This window comes from Nematolebias whitei, chromosome 3 (assembly GCF_014905685.2).
Source record: "Nematolebias whitei isolate Nwh7 chromosome 3, NemWhi1, whole genome shotgun sequence".
NCBI lineage: Eukaryota > Metazoa > Chordata > Actinopteri > Cyprinodontiformes > Rivulidae > Nematolebias > Nematolebias whitei.
The window spans coordinates 27424559-27438499 of record NC_056500.1 but is presented as its reverse complement, the minus strand read 5'-3'; the positions used below and the strand labels follow the sequence as shown (position 1 = coordinate 27438499).

Sequence of the window (13941 nt, the reverse complement as noted above, 5' to 3'; positions counted from 1 at the left end):
TATATATATATATATATATATATATATATATATATTTAGTTTTTACAAAACTAAATAAAACAAAGTATTTCTTTGTCTTTACTGACCGCTGTCTGTGCCTGAAGTGGTCAGTAAAGGATATGAGGTGTGAGCAAACAGTGCTCTGTCCACTGAGAATGTGCTCAGGTGGTCTTTACTGAATGTTTGTTTGATGAGCATGTCCCCCTTCTCTCTGAAACGTTCCTCAAACGTGTCAGGCTGGACACCTTCACCCTGGAGCTCCTCTTTGCTTCCATCATCCAGCTTCAGCGTTGACAGCTTGGCTGTTTGCGTGACCTGAAGTAGTGGATTGTCTGTTTCATCCAGACTCTCTGATTTATGAAGCTCTTTTGTTTTTGATGGAAGGTCAGCTGCACTCAGATCTGATCTAAGATTGGTGGCGTTAACACTTTGGTTTTCAAAAACACTCTCGGCTTTGAGAGAGCATGAGACACTTTCTACTTCTGTTTTAGAAAATGTATTTTCCTCATGAGTTTCTGTTGCTGGTCCATCTTCAGCTCCGTCTTTATCCACAGATCCACCATGACTACTCTGGTCATCTTCTTCCCTGGGTACCAGATCTTTTACCTCGGTCTTCTCTTCATATTGATCACTTTGGGTGTTGTCAAGGTCCCCAGTTTCTATTTGAGCTTTGTCTTTTGATTTTTCTTCATCCTCAAACATCCTTGTTGACTTCAGCAGCTCCATTGGTGTTTCTTTGTAATCCAAGCTGGATACTTTAACATCTAAAACGTCCTCCTGCAGATCTTCTAAAGGCTCAACAAATGTCTCAAAGTACCTTGATGATTGGTGCATTTGTATCCAGCTTGTGACCAAATCTGTATTGTCTTTGTTTGTTAGGGCCTCTGGAGTGTCTCCCCCCACATTGCTTTGTGTTGAAGGTTTGAGAAGCACACTCACTCCTTCATCTGAGGCCTTACTGGCCTCCTCTGTTCCTTTATTCTCTCCATCAGCTGCAGATAGTTCAGTCCCGACTCTAGTTTCAAGGTTTTTCTCCGACACAGACTCAGCCTTCTCCGGATCTACCATAGCACCATCATCTTCTACTGGTGCTGAAGCTCTTTCCTGATCTTCTGAAAGAGCAACCTCACTGATGTTCTCAACGTTATTGTCATTTTTGATCAAATCCAATGCCTTGTTTTTATGGTCCAGGTCTGCCTTTTTGCCTTTTTCTTCTTCTCCCGTTTCCTCGTCGCCTTTGTTCTCATCCAATAAAAGATCTTCCTTTATTTCTGTGTCAGACGTCTCCAGCTCTGTGTTTTGTTCGGCTGATTCGTTGTGCTTTGCCACACTGTCATCACCTTCTTTGGTGCCGCTTTCAGAGAGATCAGTGTCAGGAGCTGCACCAAACATGTTGTCCTCTTGCTTTTCAGCAGTTTCTCCAGACTTCACAGTTACCTCTGCGCTCTCCTCTTCGGTTGCTTCTTCTGGTTTTCTTTCTTTTTCGGCTTGTTCAGCTGTTTCAGAGTCAGCTTCCTCTTTAGCTGGAGCTTCTTTCTCGTCCTCATCAGGGCTGCTGTCAGTCGCTAAAGGAATGTCTCCATTGTCATCATCACCCTCTCCACTTCCACTTGCTCCTGCACGTTTCTCTTCATCACTTTCATGCTGTGGACTGTTCTGCACCCCCTCAGCTGTTTGAGTCTCACCGGCTGCTTCACTGTCACACACATCCTCTGACCCAGCAACATTTTCAACACGTGCTTTTATTTTCTCTTCCTCCGTATCTTCACTTTTCTCTTGTCCCTCTGTAATCTCAGACATCTCTTCTCCTTCTCTCTCAGTTACATCTTTTCTCTCTTCATGTTTTTCATCATGTTCAGATTCTGTAACTTTGTCCTCACTTTCGTCTTTCTCGGATTTCCCTGCTCCGTCGTCTTTTTCTGCAGAAGCGACGCTTGTCTCAACTGTTTGTTCTTTCTCTTCTCCTCCTGCTTCAGGTTCCTTCGTTCCACTTTCACTGCCCTCATCAGTCTTTTCCTGTTCTTCTGTGTTCTTGGTATCTTCAGCTTTGTTCTGCTCATCAAGAGGATCTAGAGCAGCTTCTTCAGTGTCGTTGTAGTTTCTGGTTGTGTTTTTGTCAGAACGATCATCCTCCTTACTTTCACCAATAATCTCTTCTGTGTTGATCTGTTCTGCTCCCTGCATGTTTTCATCTCCCGTTATCTCTGAACTTTGGTGAGTTTGTTCTTCCTCAGATTTCGGCTCGTTTGTATTTTCATGTACTTCTGCAGTTATTTCCATGTTCTCTTCCTCCTGCTCACACTTTTCCTGCTCGCTGTCATCCTTTCGTTCATCAGTTTCTGACGTTTGTTCCTGAGCTGCTTCTTTAATTCCATCTTCATCGCCCTCATCTTTCATGGTTTCCTCAGACTTGTTTGCTGGCTTTTCATCTGTGCAGTCTCCAGCCTCTTCAGGCAAGCTGCTTGATTCCTCTGCTGTGACTTCATTTTCTGGTGCTGCTGTGTTGCCCTCGCTGTCTGCCTGCTGCCTCCTCTCTGCATCACTTTCAGGCACCTCTCCTCCGCTGAGGGCCTCCTGCTCCTCCGAGGACTCTGCTTTGATGTCCATTGTCTCGCTAGCTGCTGTCGCCTCCGCCTCAGTGTTCTCATCGGTCTCTTTGTTCAGCTCGAATGCTGATGACTCATCCTCTGTTTCGCTTTTCGCCCTTTGCCCCATGTCATCAGTATGAACGACAGCCTCCACAACAATTTTCTCTCCTTCGTCGTTCTCTAAAGCCTCAGATTCAGAAGCTTTACTTAAGTCAAAGGAATCTTCAGTCTTGTTATCTTGTGCCATGTTCTCGTTGTCTACATGAAGCTGGGTTTCACCAGATGCCTCAGGTTGATCTCGCTCTGCTGTGACTTCATCCTCCGCAGCCCTTTCATCTCCCTCAGCCTCGTTGACCTTGTCGTCTTTGTTGCTTTCACTGTTGTCAAGAGGCTGTTGCACATCCACTTCTTTTGCTCCAGGCGACTCTTCCAGTTCCCGTGCCTCTTCATCAGTAGCTTTTTCCTCAAGTTTTGTCTCTTCTACAACAGTCTGCTCTTGTTCTGACAAAAGAAAGAGATTTTCTGGGGGATTAATTTGCAGAAAAAGTATTTAAAAGTGTTGTGTAGCATGTTAACTAGGGCTGAACGATTAATTGCATTTGCGATAATATTGCAATATTTTAACACGAGATGTTCTAATCACAAAGGCTGCAATTTGACTGTTCACGTGATCTGGTTATGTGACTTGCCAGTGAGCAGAGCAGGGAGTAGAAGTAAAAACTGCGCTTTAACCGGTTTCACAATGGCGTCAGGCTCGACAGAAGCTGATACATCTGAAAGTTTGGTTCCAAAGAGGAGCAGCACGTCCGTTGTTCGGAATTATTTTAGCTATAAAAAAGAAGACGCTGCACAACGACATGTTTTGTGCAGAACCTGCCTTGCTGCTGTTGCTACCTCTTGAGGTAACACCACACATCTTTATCAACACTTTAAAAAACACCACAAAGCCATTTATGATAGTTGAATGGTTAGAATGCCAACGACCAGTGCTTCAACTTAAAGTAAGTAAAGTGCCAACTGACAGGGATCACTGACCGAACTGCTCGAAGGGATTACTCCGTATGAACATAATTTGAAACTGTATGCGGAAATAACTCGAGCAATAACGGAGTTCAAAGTGAAAGACATGATGCCCATTAATATAGTGACCAAGCCTGAGTTTACAGCTTTGGTAAACACCATGGATAAGCGGTCGCGCACACATTTTAGTCAAGTTGATATCCAGCTACACGAAAAATGCAGAAACAGAGTTGCAGCAGAGCTGAAAACTGGAGTTTTTTACAACTGAAACAGATTTATTGTTTGTGTTCATTGAAACTAATCACACATTAAATCGCAATCGTAGTATTGATGTAAAAAAAAAAATCACAATTAGAATATTTTCCTAAATCGTTCAGCCCTAGTGTTAGCTAATTTAAATAAAACAAAAGTAGTTCCAGTACCTTCGTTCTCCTGTTTAGGGTGTGCAGCTGTGGGCCCCTCCTCTTCCTCTGTACTGGAGTCGCTCAGTTCAGGCTCAGAGCTGCACTGGGACTCCTTCAAGATGGCTTCTGCCAGCTTCTCCTGCACAGATTTGGCTTGAGAAATGCAAAGTCCCATGATTCATGTGGTAAAGAAACTGAGTCCAACAGTTGCATTAAATATGATTGGATTTGAGCAAATACAACATGAAGGATCAAAACAAAGACAAAACACAGAAACAAATTTATTTCACTTATTCGTGAACAAAACTAAGAAAGCAAATCAGCACAGCATGCAAAAGGTGAAACAAGATGGAGAAACAAGTGTACAACCAGAGAAAGAACACAAGTTTTTAAACAAAAGAAACAAATATGTTTTGGTCCATCATCTATCAACAGCTGACTTTGTTCATGAAAATCATCCAACAGGAACTCAGACACATTTGATTGAAAATGATGAATACAGAAGAAATGAATTTCGTGGTGATTTTTTTTTAAGTAATGGCAGACTCAAAAAGGAAATAACTTTTTTCTTCTTCTTTCGGCTGCTCCCTTTTCAGGGGTCGCCACAGTGAACTAACTTGTACGAAGACTTGGAAATTGATTTTACGCCGGATGCCCTTCTTGACGCAACCACAGACCACCGAGCTACCACAGCCCTCTGTTTGGAGCAGAGAGCTGCTGTCTAGGGTGCCCGGAGGAGCAGATGGGGTTAAGGGCCTTGCTCAAGGGCTCAAAGTGGGGCAAATTAGGGTGGAGGCAGGTGTGGGTGCTTCACCTATCCCACACACATTTTGAGGTTGTTGGTCTGGAGGATCGAACCAGCGACCTTACAATCACCAGATCACCTTCTCTAAACTCTGCACCATCATCAACTGTGATGTAATTTATTCTAAAGAAAATCAAGAAATAATAATCTGGTATGGCCGAGCAAGATTAAAACAAATAAAAGTATAATTTTGCCAAAGTTAGCTTGATTAGAACCCTACAGGAGTCAGATGAAGTTATTTTAAATATCAGTCAACACTCAATCATGACACATTTAGAGTCACCAGTATGTTTTTTTGTTAACATAATATGATATATAATAATTACAAACCAAACCCTAAAATATTCTTGGAATCAGTAGCATAACACGTTTGTTTGAGTGGAAATTAAAAAAATATGCAGTTCCTCCTCACAGCTGCACAGTTTGAACTTTCTTTTTCGGCTACTTTCTAGAGCAGAGCTTTACCCTCCATCACTCTACCCCTACCATGAACCTCCTCTTTAGTCCTCCTCTTCTACTCCTCCCTGGAAGCTCCATTTTCAACACATTTTGTTCAATACATTTTTCAGAAAAAAAAAAAGAAAAAAAAAAAAATATATATATATGCATACACACACACATACATGGTAAATATAATCCTTCCTCTTTTCTAATTGCAATTTCACTCCATAAACTGTTTGTTAGGTAACACTTCTACAAAGCTTTTTACATTTTATGGACTTTTTTTTAATTCAAACTTCCAAGTTAGCTTTAGGAAAGTAAAATAAATATAATTTTTTTCCCATCCTTAAACACTATGATTGCAATCAGAAGAAGAAAAAAGTTAAACAAAAACTAGTCAGGCAGAGGATCTCAAACACAAAAGAAACAAGAAAAAAAAGCTGTGAAACACACAAAAAACAGATTTCCACCATAAAGTTGTAAACAGCATTGTTTATTCTTTTTATTTATTCTGTTGAATTTAGCTGATAATGCTGTGCCAAGAGTTATGTATAATTATTTCCTGTATTGCTGAACTACAATGCATATTTACAATGTGGTGTGCTCATCTTTAACTCTGGGTGTGAAAATGATGGACAAAGCTCCACAGAAGATCATTTTATTCATTCTAACTTAGAGGCTCACACTCACCCCTGTCCTGTTCATCGTCCGCTTTGGTCTCATTTTCAGTTTCCTCATTGTTTTTGTCCTCTGAAGTGCCACCCCCCTGTTTATTCACACTCCATGTGGCGCTGCTGTCAGGCATTTCCATCCCCGTGCTGTCCCCGGCGCTGTCACAAGTAGTCTCGACCTTTGTGGCTGCAGTTTCTTCTGATTTTGGTTCCTCACTTTGATCGTTCGGAGCAGCTGCTTCCTCCTGATCGTCCTCTTTGAGTTGACCTGCTTTCTCGTCCTTCATGGAGTCTTTGACGCTTTCAGCATCACTTTCCTCCTGGTCGTCACTTGAAACGCTTGAACCTGAGCGAGACATTGTGTCTCCTGTGCAAAAGAATTGAGCATTTTAAGTTAAATCTTCAAAACACCAAAGTGTATTAAGTATCACCTCTCAATGAAGGAAAATAAACTTCTGCAAATTGTGAATTATCTATAAATTTCTATAAATGTTTAAAATAATGGCTAAATTGTTTTGGATTGATGTGCTCAAAGGAAGAGACTGACTCACCATCCTCCTCCTCATCAGTATCAGTTTCAGAGGTGTTTTCTTCTTGATTCAGCTTTTCAGTTTCCTTAAATGGAGATGGGGAGTTCTCTCCTTTTCCTGTTTCCTCTTCTACAGGGCCTTCGTCATCTGCTTCAAAGTCTTCTTCATAATCTGAAGAGGAAAATTACAAACTGAAAACTCGTCTGGCTGTAGGATACATGCTTTAGTTGTGTCGGGTCTCATACCGTCTCTGGCTTTGTCTCTCCCAGGTGCTGTTTGTTCCTGGGTTTTAGCCTCAGGGTCACGTGATGGACCAGTTTCAGAGGCAGCGTCGTCCCCAGTCCTTTCTGTGTCTCGCTCAGGAGCGTCTAATGGACTACTGGCTGATTGTTCTTGTGCATTGTCTTCTTTCCCTTTCTTTGGTGGAGGAGTTGGCTTTTTGTCGAGCCCCATCGCGATGATGCATCTGAAAACAATCACAAACTTCAAAGGAGGCAAATAAAAGTTTTTTAGAAATTAACTTGTAGTAAGTAATTTAACCTTTTCTTTTTCATTAGGAATACAAACAAACATCCATCCATTTTCTTTACCCGCCTCTTCCATTTTGGGTCACGGGGGTCGCCGGTGCCCATGTCCAGCAATCACTGTGCGAGGGGCGGGGTACACCCTGGACGGGTCGCAAGTCCATCACAGGAACATAGAGACAAACGAGACAAACAACCGTTCACTCTCTCATTCACACCTAGGGACAATTTAGAGTTACCAATCAGCCTAACATGCATGTTTTTGGTCTGTGGGAGGAAACCGGAGTACCCGGAGAAAACCCACACATGCACGGAGAGAACATGCAAACTCCACCCAGAAAGGCCCCTGGACCGGGGTTTGAACCAAGGACCTGCTCGCTGAGAGGCAGCAGCTCTACCAGTTGCTCCACCGTGCTGCCCACAAACAAACATGTACATTTACATTATTGTTTATGTGAAAAAAGACCAGATTAAATGAACTTGTATTTGTTATGACCAGTGGTGATTTTAGCCTCTTTTTGGGGGTGCTCAAGCACCACTAAGTTTTAACTCAGCAGCCTTGAAAAATAAAGTAGATTGATTTTTTTGGGCAGTTCTGGGTTTTGGGTTCTGTTTATTAGATTTATGATTCAATGCAAAAAAATAAACCAATGTAAAAGGTAACAGATCATTGTAATACTTGGTTTATTTACATCCATCCATCCATCCATTATCTTTACCCGTTTATTCCATTTTGGGTCACGGGGGTCGCTGGTGCCCATGTCCAGCAATCACTGTGCGAGGGGCGGGGTACACCCTGGACGGGTCGCAAGTCCATCACAGGGACACATAGAGACAAACGAGACAAACAACCATTCACTCTCTCACTCACACCTAGGGACAATTTAGAGTTACCAATCAGCCTAACATGCATGTTTTTGGACTGTGGGAGGAAACCGGAGCACCCGGAGAAAACCCACGCATGCACGGAGAGAACATGCAAACTCCAACCAGAAAGGCCCTCGGACCAGGGTTTGAACCAAGGACCTGCTCGCTGAGAGGCAGCAGCTCTACCAGTTGCGCCACCGTGCTGCCCGGTTTATTTACATAATGACTTTAATTACTGGATGTCCGGTCCCTGAGCTGCTGGTTTTCAGTAACTGTGACTCCCTGAGCAGTTTAGTAGAATATCCTGCTTTAGAGGGTGGGATAAAGTTTATTCCATTTCCAAAACCTAAACTGAGTCTGGAAAATGTAAAAGATGATAAAGCCCTGCAGCTGACTTCATGAGCAGCTGAATACCACAGTGATAAACAGGAAGTACCACATGTTCATCTGTACAAAGGTAACTGCAGGTAAATCCTCCATTTTCTGTCATAATTAAGTTTTATGCTTAATGGTTAAATCAAAGGTTAATGCTTAAAGCTTTTAACTAGCGTTAAGCATTAATTAAAGGTTAATGATTAAAGTTAGTTGTGCTTTGTTTTGTGTTTTATATAGATATTTGTTGTAACTTCTGGTTGCATAAATTTTGTCCTTGTTATGATCTGTTAAAACTAAACTGATTTTGCACAAAGAGTTTAAGTTGTGTAATGTAAAGCAGAGCGCTAAGTCTGTAGCATCTTAGCTAGTGTGTCTGTATGGCCCGCCGCTAGCTTAGCACTACTTCTTGTTGTGCCGTGCTCTCTAAAATAGTTATTGAATCAAGTGTTTACTTATGTAAGTAAATTTAAATGTTTAACAACATGCAGAGCAAATTAAAAGTACTGTAAACAGATTGCTGATGGAATTTCTTTCACCATAATGATTAAAAATAAATTATAATAATAAACTTAAACACACATTGTATAATTATAAAGTCTATTAGGTTATTATGCTCTTGTTCAAACCAATTATTTTTCATTCAACCTTTATTTATACAGGTTAATCCCATTGAGCCCCGGGGACTCATTTACAAGAGAGACCTGATTTCTTAGCAAAGAGTGATGTCAACAGTGAAAGGCAGGGGTCTGCAACCTGCAGCTCTGGAGTCACATGCAGCTCTTTGGTCCCTCCGCAGCAGCTCTTTCAAGCTTTGACCAAAACTGACATGAAACTAAATTGTATTGGTTGTTATACAAACAACAGAAAAGGATGAGTTTTAGCAGTTTTCCTGTCATTTCTTTTGCAAATACTCACCTTAATTTTTTGTTTTATTTCTATACTTTAATCATTTTTTCCACAATAAAATAAAAAAATCACATGAGTCTGCATAGTTCGTAATTTTTTATTTATTTATTTATTTTTATTAAAAAACTATTTTCCTCTTCTTTACAAGAATCTGGTCTATTTCTTTGTCTTAAATTGTAAAAATATTAATAATGTTAAAAATGTAGTGAACCAGATGACCTCAAATCTACCAGATGGACAGAGACTGTTATTTTCATTGATCTGAATGAGTCTGGGCCATCTGATGAACTTTCTTTCTTGAATTAATCATGCAGAAAAGACAATTCTTTATAATCATTACTGTCTTACAAATGTTTTGATAATCAAATTGTGTTAGTTCACTCAATGCTTTACAGGTTGAAAAGAACTACTAATTTTTATTTTACATAAACAGTAAGTAATGATTTTTGTTCCTCATTCAGAGAAGAAATCACCTGAATATGCCTTTCTTGATTTTCTGTCTGAAATGAGCAAGCTGTCGTAAGTATGTGAAAGGTTGGTCTTCGGTCAACTAAAATGTTTACTGAAGAAGAAATGTCATGTTTAAACTTTTTCAGAAGATTACCAAGAGTAGACTCCAGAAAGTCTGCTGCTTCTGCAATAATCTTTTCTGTATGTTAAACAAGTTTCATTCTCTGACCTCGACTGTTGATAAACACCTTACGTCAAAAACACACCTCTTTCTGGTCCTTCCACGAATCAGAAAGCTCTAAACTGAACAGGAAGTAAACTCATTTTAAAATGTGACAACTGCCCAGTTCAAGTTAGAATGAGAGCTGACAACAGATTGAGAGTTCTGGAGAACGTGAGAGTTCCAAGATTGAGAGTGCAGTCGGTTCTGAAAGCTTCAGAGCAATGAAGAATCCAGAGGTTTTTTGGGGATTATAATTCTGTTTTGAGCTAATCAACGCACGACTTTCTGAAGGTTTGGTAGCTCTCGACGGAGACGCTGAAACGAGTCAGAAAGGAACTACATCCAACGCTGATTCATCATCAACAGGTAGATGGTTCTATTTTGACCAAGTGTACCGTGAGAAGCTGAGATCGGACGGAGCGTGCAACTTCTGGTCAAACAGATTAAATTCCCTCACACATTTCCTCTGTAAGATAAATCTCAATTTAATCTTAAACTCTTCTCTCTCATAAATCAGTACAGATATTTTTAGAAATGTCTGAAGCAAAGTCCTCAAATCACCGCCGAGTGATTTGAAGTTCATTTTCTGTGAAACTGTCTGTTATTATTTTCATATTTTGCCAAATTAATGTAAATGTTTGATGTTAAACTTTGATTTTGAAAATAAATGATTCCATTCATTTGATGGGTCAAAGATAAATAACGTCTCTCGTTCACATTTCTGTTAAATTCAATGCACGGCATTTACAGTCAGAAAAATGAAGAACTCGTGAATATTGTATGCATATATAATTCATATATTTGTCATACAACAAGTGACACGTACCTCACGTGACTCACTACAAAAATTATTAGATTTTTTTTTTTTAGCTTTATAATGTCACCCGTACTGGCCACAAAAGTCTCCTCCAACAAACCTAAAGTGGCCCACGGGGCACCAGTTGAGTTGTAGCAGGTTGTTGCGGCCCTGAACACATTTAATTTAGTGAATGAAGATGTAAAAATGGCTGTTTTGATCGGAAAAGTTGCAGATGCCTGGGCATATACAAATTTAAGTTTCTCTCTCTCTCTCTCTTTTTTTTTTTTTACAAATCAAAACTATCAAAAAAAATTGCAACCAAAAGGACAATCAAGAGGAATAGTAGTAAAAAAACAACTAGATTATAAGGCAATTTAGAAAACTAAAAACAGGAACATGTCTGCATTGGTTTTTGCCAGGAACTTAACAGATGCCATATGTTTATTAGCTACATTTGCTAACTTAAATCAGTAATATTCAAATTTTTGGAACCACTGGTCTAAACAAATGTGTTGGGTTATTTTTCAGACCACATTAGACATAAATATATTAATTTTGGTTTAGCCCAGTGATAACACGAGTGTATTTTCCTGTTAGTCCATACAAACAAGGATACTGTTGGAGAAAAATGTTCTCCGTTCATCTTACTTACTCATAAGGAGCCGCAGTCGACAGCAGAAGATTTTTAACTGATATTTTACTTGCAAGGACAGATTTTCAAGACAAGTTACACAGATATACAGGAAGTACATGCACGAAGACAATAATCTGCACGCGCAGTGTGTGAAGCTTGTTTTTATAAGTTTATAGTTGCTCACAGACTCAGAGGTATCTTTGGAGTGCCAGCTGCACGCTGCAGCTTGACCAAGCTCTCTCTGCTAACCCAAACATATGGTTCATGGGCAGAGTTAACATTCTCACTCATAGTAGTTAAAAACATTCATAACCTTTGACAAAAATTCCCCAACAGATAACTTCTAACGCTCACGATCCTCCACATGACAAAGTGGTCGTAGATAATTCAGTGTTTTGAATTGATTTTAAAACCAAAGCACGCCTTCAAACCTGAATATCTTACTTGTAACAGGGGGATGCCCCCTCCGCGCTGAGAAAACCAAAGTGTCCATGTCTTCCGCCAAGTCGGGAGCGTTTGCTGTGCTTGAACTCACAGCAGGAGCTCAGTCGCTCCACCTGCAGCCCGTTCAGGAAGAAGGTCAAGCTGAAGGGGAACCCTCTGTGTCGCCTTGAGATGAACTGAAACGTCTCTGAGGAGGAAGAGAGAGACAAACAGTCCCAGACCCTGTAAGATGGGCCTATGTTTGGTTTGTGTTCATTTACACACACTCACCTCCCCCAAGGAGATTTCCCTTAAACACGCAGAGATTTTCTCCTCCACAGTGCTGCTGAAATACTTTGACCTCATCCCTCAGGTCCAGCAGGTCGTTGGTGAGGTGCACCGTTTTACCAAAGTACACCATGTTCATGCACACTTTGGTCTGGTGAACAGAGCTCCTCAACCATGGAGGGACCTGAGGGGCAAAAGAAGTAACTTCAGCTTCCAAAGTTTGACATAACTTTAACTTTATAAATCCTAATTTAAACTGACTGTATTTGTTTTGCATCATACCTTCGATGCTTTTATTTTCCAAATATTTTATAATTTGTGCAGTAAAATAAGGCAGATGTAAGATTCCTAATAATATTTTGACACCTCTAAGTTTGTTGTGTAAAAAAATATAATTCATAATAATTCAAACCTATCTGCTCACTACAGACTCATGTTCGGGCTACTGTTTAATATACCGTATTGTTGTACATTATTAGCGTTTAGCGTATATCTTAGTGTATATAGATCCTTACACACTGTTTCCTTTTATACTGTATGTTTTTGGGTGTAACTGGGACCTTGAGTACACAATTTCGTTCCACCACATCTGATGTGAATGACAATAAAGAAACTCTGACACTGACTCTGATTTATATGCACGGTGGTGCAGTTGGTAGAGCTGTCACCTCTCAGCAATAAGGTCCCCAGATCAAATCCTGGCCGGGGACCTTTCTAGGTGGAGTTTGCATGTTCTCTCTGTGCATGTGGGTTTTCTCCAGGTACTCCAGTTTCATCCCACAGACCAAAAACATGCATGTTAGTCTGATTGGTAACTCTAAATTGTCCATATGTGTGAGTGAGAGAGTGAATGGTTGGTTGTCTCGTTTGTCCCTGTGATGGACTGGAGACCTGCCCAGGGTGTCCCCCAGTGACTGCTGGATATGGGCACCATGAACCCCATCACCCGAAAAGGAAGAAGCGGGTAAAGATGGGCATACATATACATATATATATATATATATATATATATATATATCTATATATATATATATATATATATATATATATATAGTATTTTTATATTCTCTGTTCTTTTTATATCTTATGTGATTCCTTGTGTATGTTCCTTTGTACTAAAACTCTGGCGCATCAATTTCCTGTGGGATAAATAAAGTTCTATCTCTTATTTTCATCTTATATATGCAACATTAAATAATAAAAAGTTGTTTCTGATTTTTTTTCATAGCAGAGAAAGCACTAGAGGACTTAAAGAGGCTACTGACTTCAGCTCCGCTGGGCGAAGTGGTGGGGCGCAGCCTGCGGCCTCTGATAGTGCTGCTGGGGGTGATCTTTACACCCCCCTCTTTCTTCTTTGTTGCTGGAGGCACTGGTGTGAAAAAGTTGTTGATGGCTGGGAGGTAGTGGGGCGAGGTGCCATGAAAGGCCTCCATCGTGGTCAAATGCCTGCGCGGCTTTTTGTCCATCTAGGCAAAAACATTCAATGTGATCAAACTCAACAGCTTATTAAAACATGTACATTTAAATATAATGTGTAATAACTTGAATACAAGTGATTTAAATATTTTCACCATCAATAATCTCAAAAAGTTGGAAGGCAAACAAGACCTAAATAAATTGTGTGAATCTTTAAAAACTAGAACGTTAGATGATTTCTGTGTGCTCCTCACGGTGCAGTTGGACGGCTGCTCGTCCTCGTGCGGAGACTTGTAGACTCTGTAAATTGAGCTGCGCCTGAGCGAAGCTGTGGTGCTGTTACTGTGGATCGGCTTCAGGCGCACCGGCCTCTGCATCTTCCCTGGAGCGGTGTTGGGTCGGGACGAGGTCGACTACAACAACCACAGAATTTAAATTTGTTTCATACGATCGCAGCACAAAGTGTATTTACTGAATAACGACACTATAGAGCATTATTTTACTGTTGAAGTGAAATGCTTTGCAATTATTCATCAAAACAAAATCCAAAAAAGTTCAATCTGGTCCTCTGGACATT

General features: G+C 40.5%; 1 protein-coding gene across 1 annotated transcript in view; it reads right to left on the bottom strand.

The window, feature by feature from the left end:
• Positions 1-78: 78 nt before the first annotated feature.
• erich3 (glutamate-rich 3) overlaps positions 79-13941 on the bottom strand; it is a 27821-nt gene continuing 13958 nt past the window's right edge. Inside the window, exons 6-14 of the mRNA XM_037674750.1 lie at positions 13619-13777; positions 13214-13414; positions 11952-12132; positions 11682-11868; positions 6705-6925; positions 6481-6630; positions 5949-6293; positions 4031-4165; positions 79-3110 (exon numbers count right to left, since the gene is read on the bottom strand). Coding sequence (XP_037530678.1) covers positions 79-3110; positions 4031-4165; positions 5949-6293; positions 6481-6630; positions 6705-6925; positions 11682-11868; positions 11952-12132; positions 13214-13414; positions 13619-13777 — 4611 coding nt within the window. The remainder of the gene's footprint in view (positions 3111-4030; positions 4166-5948; positions 6294-6480; positions 6631-6704; positions 6926-11681; positions 11869-11951; positions 12133-13213; positions 13415-13618; positions 13778-13941) is intronic.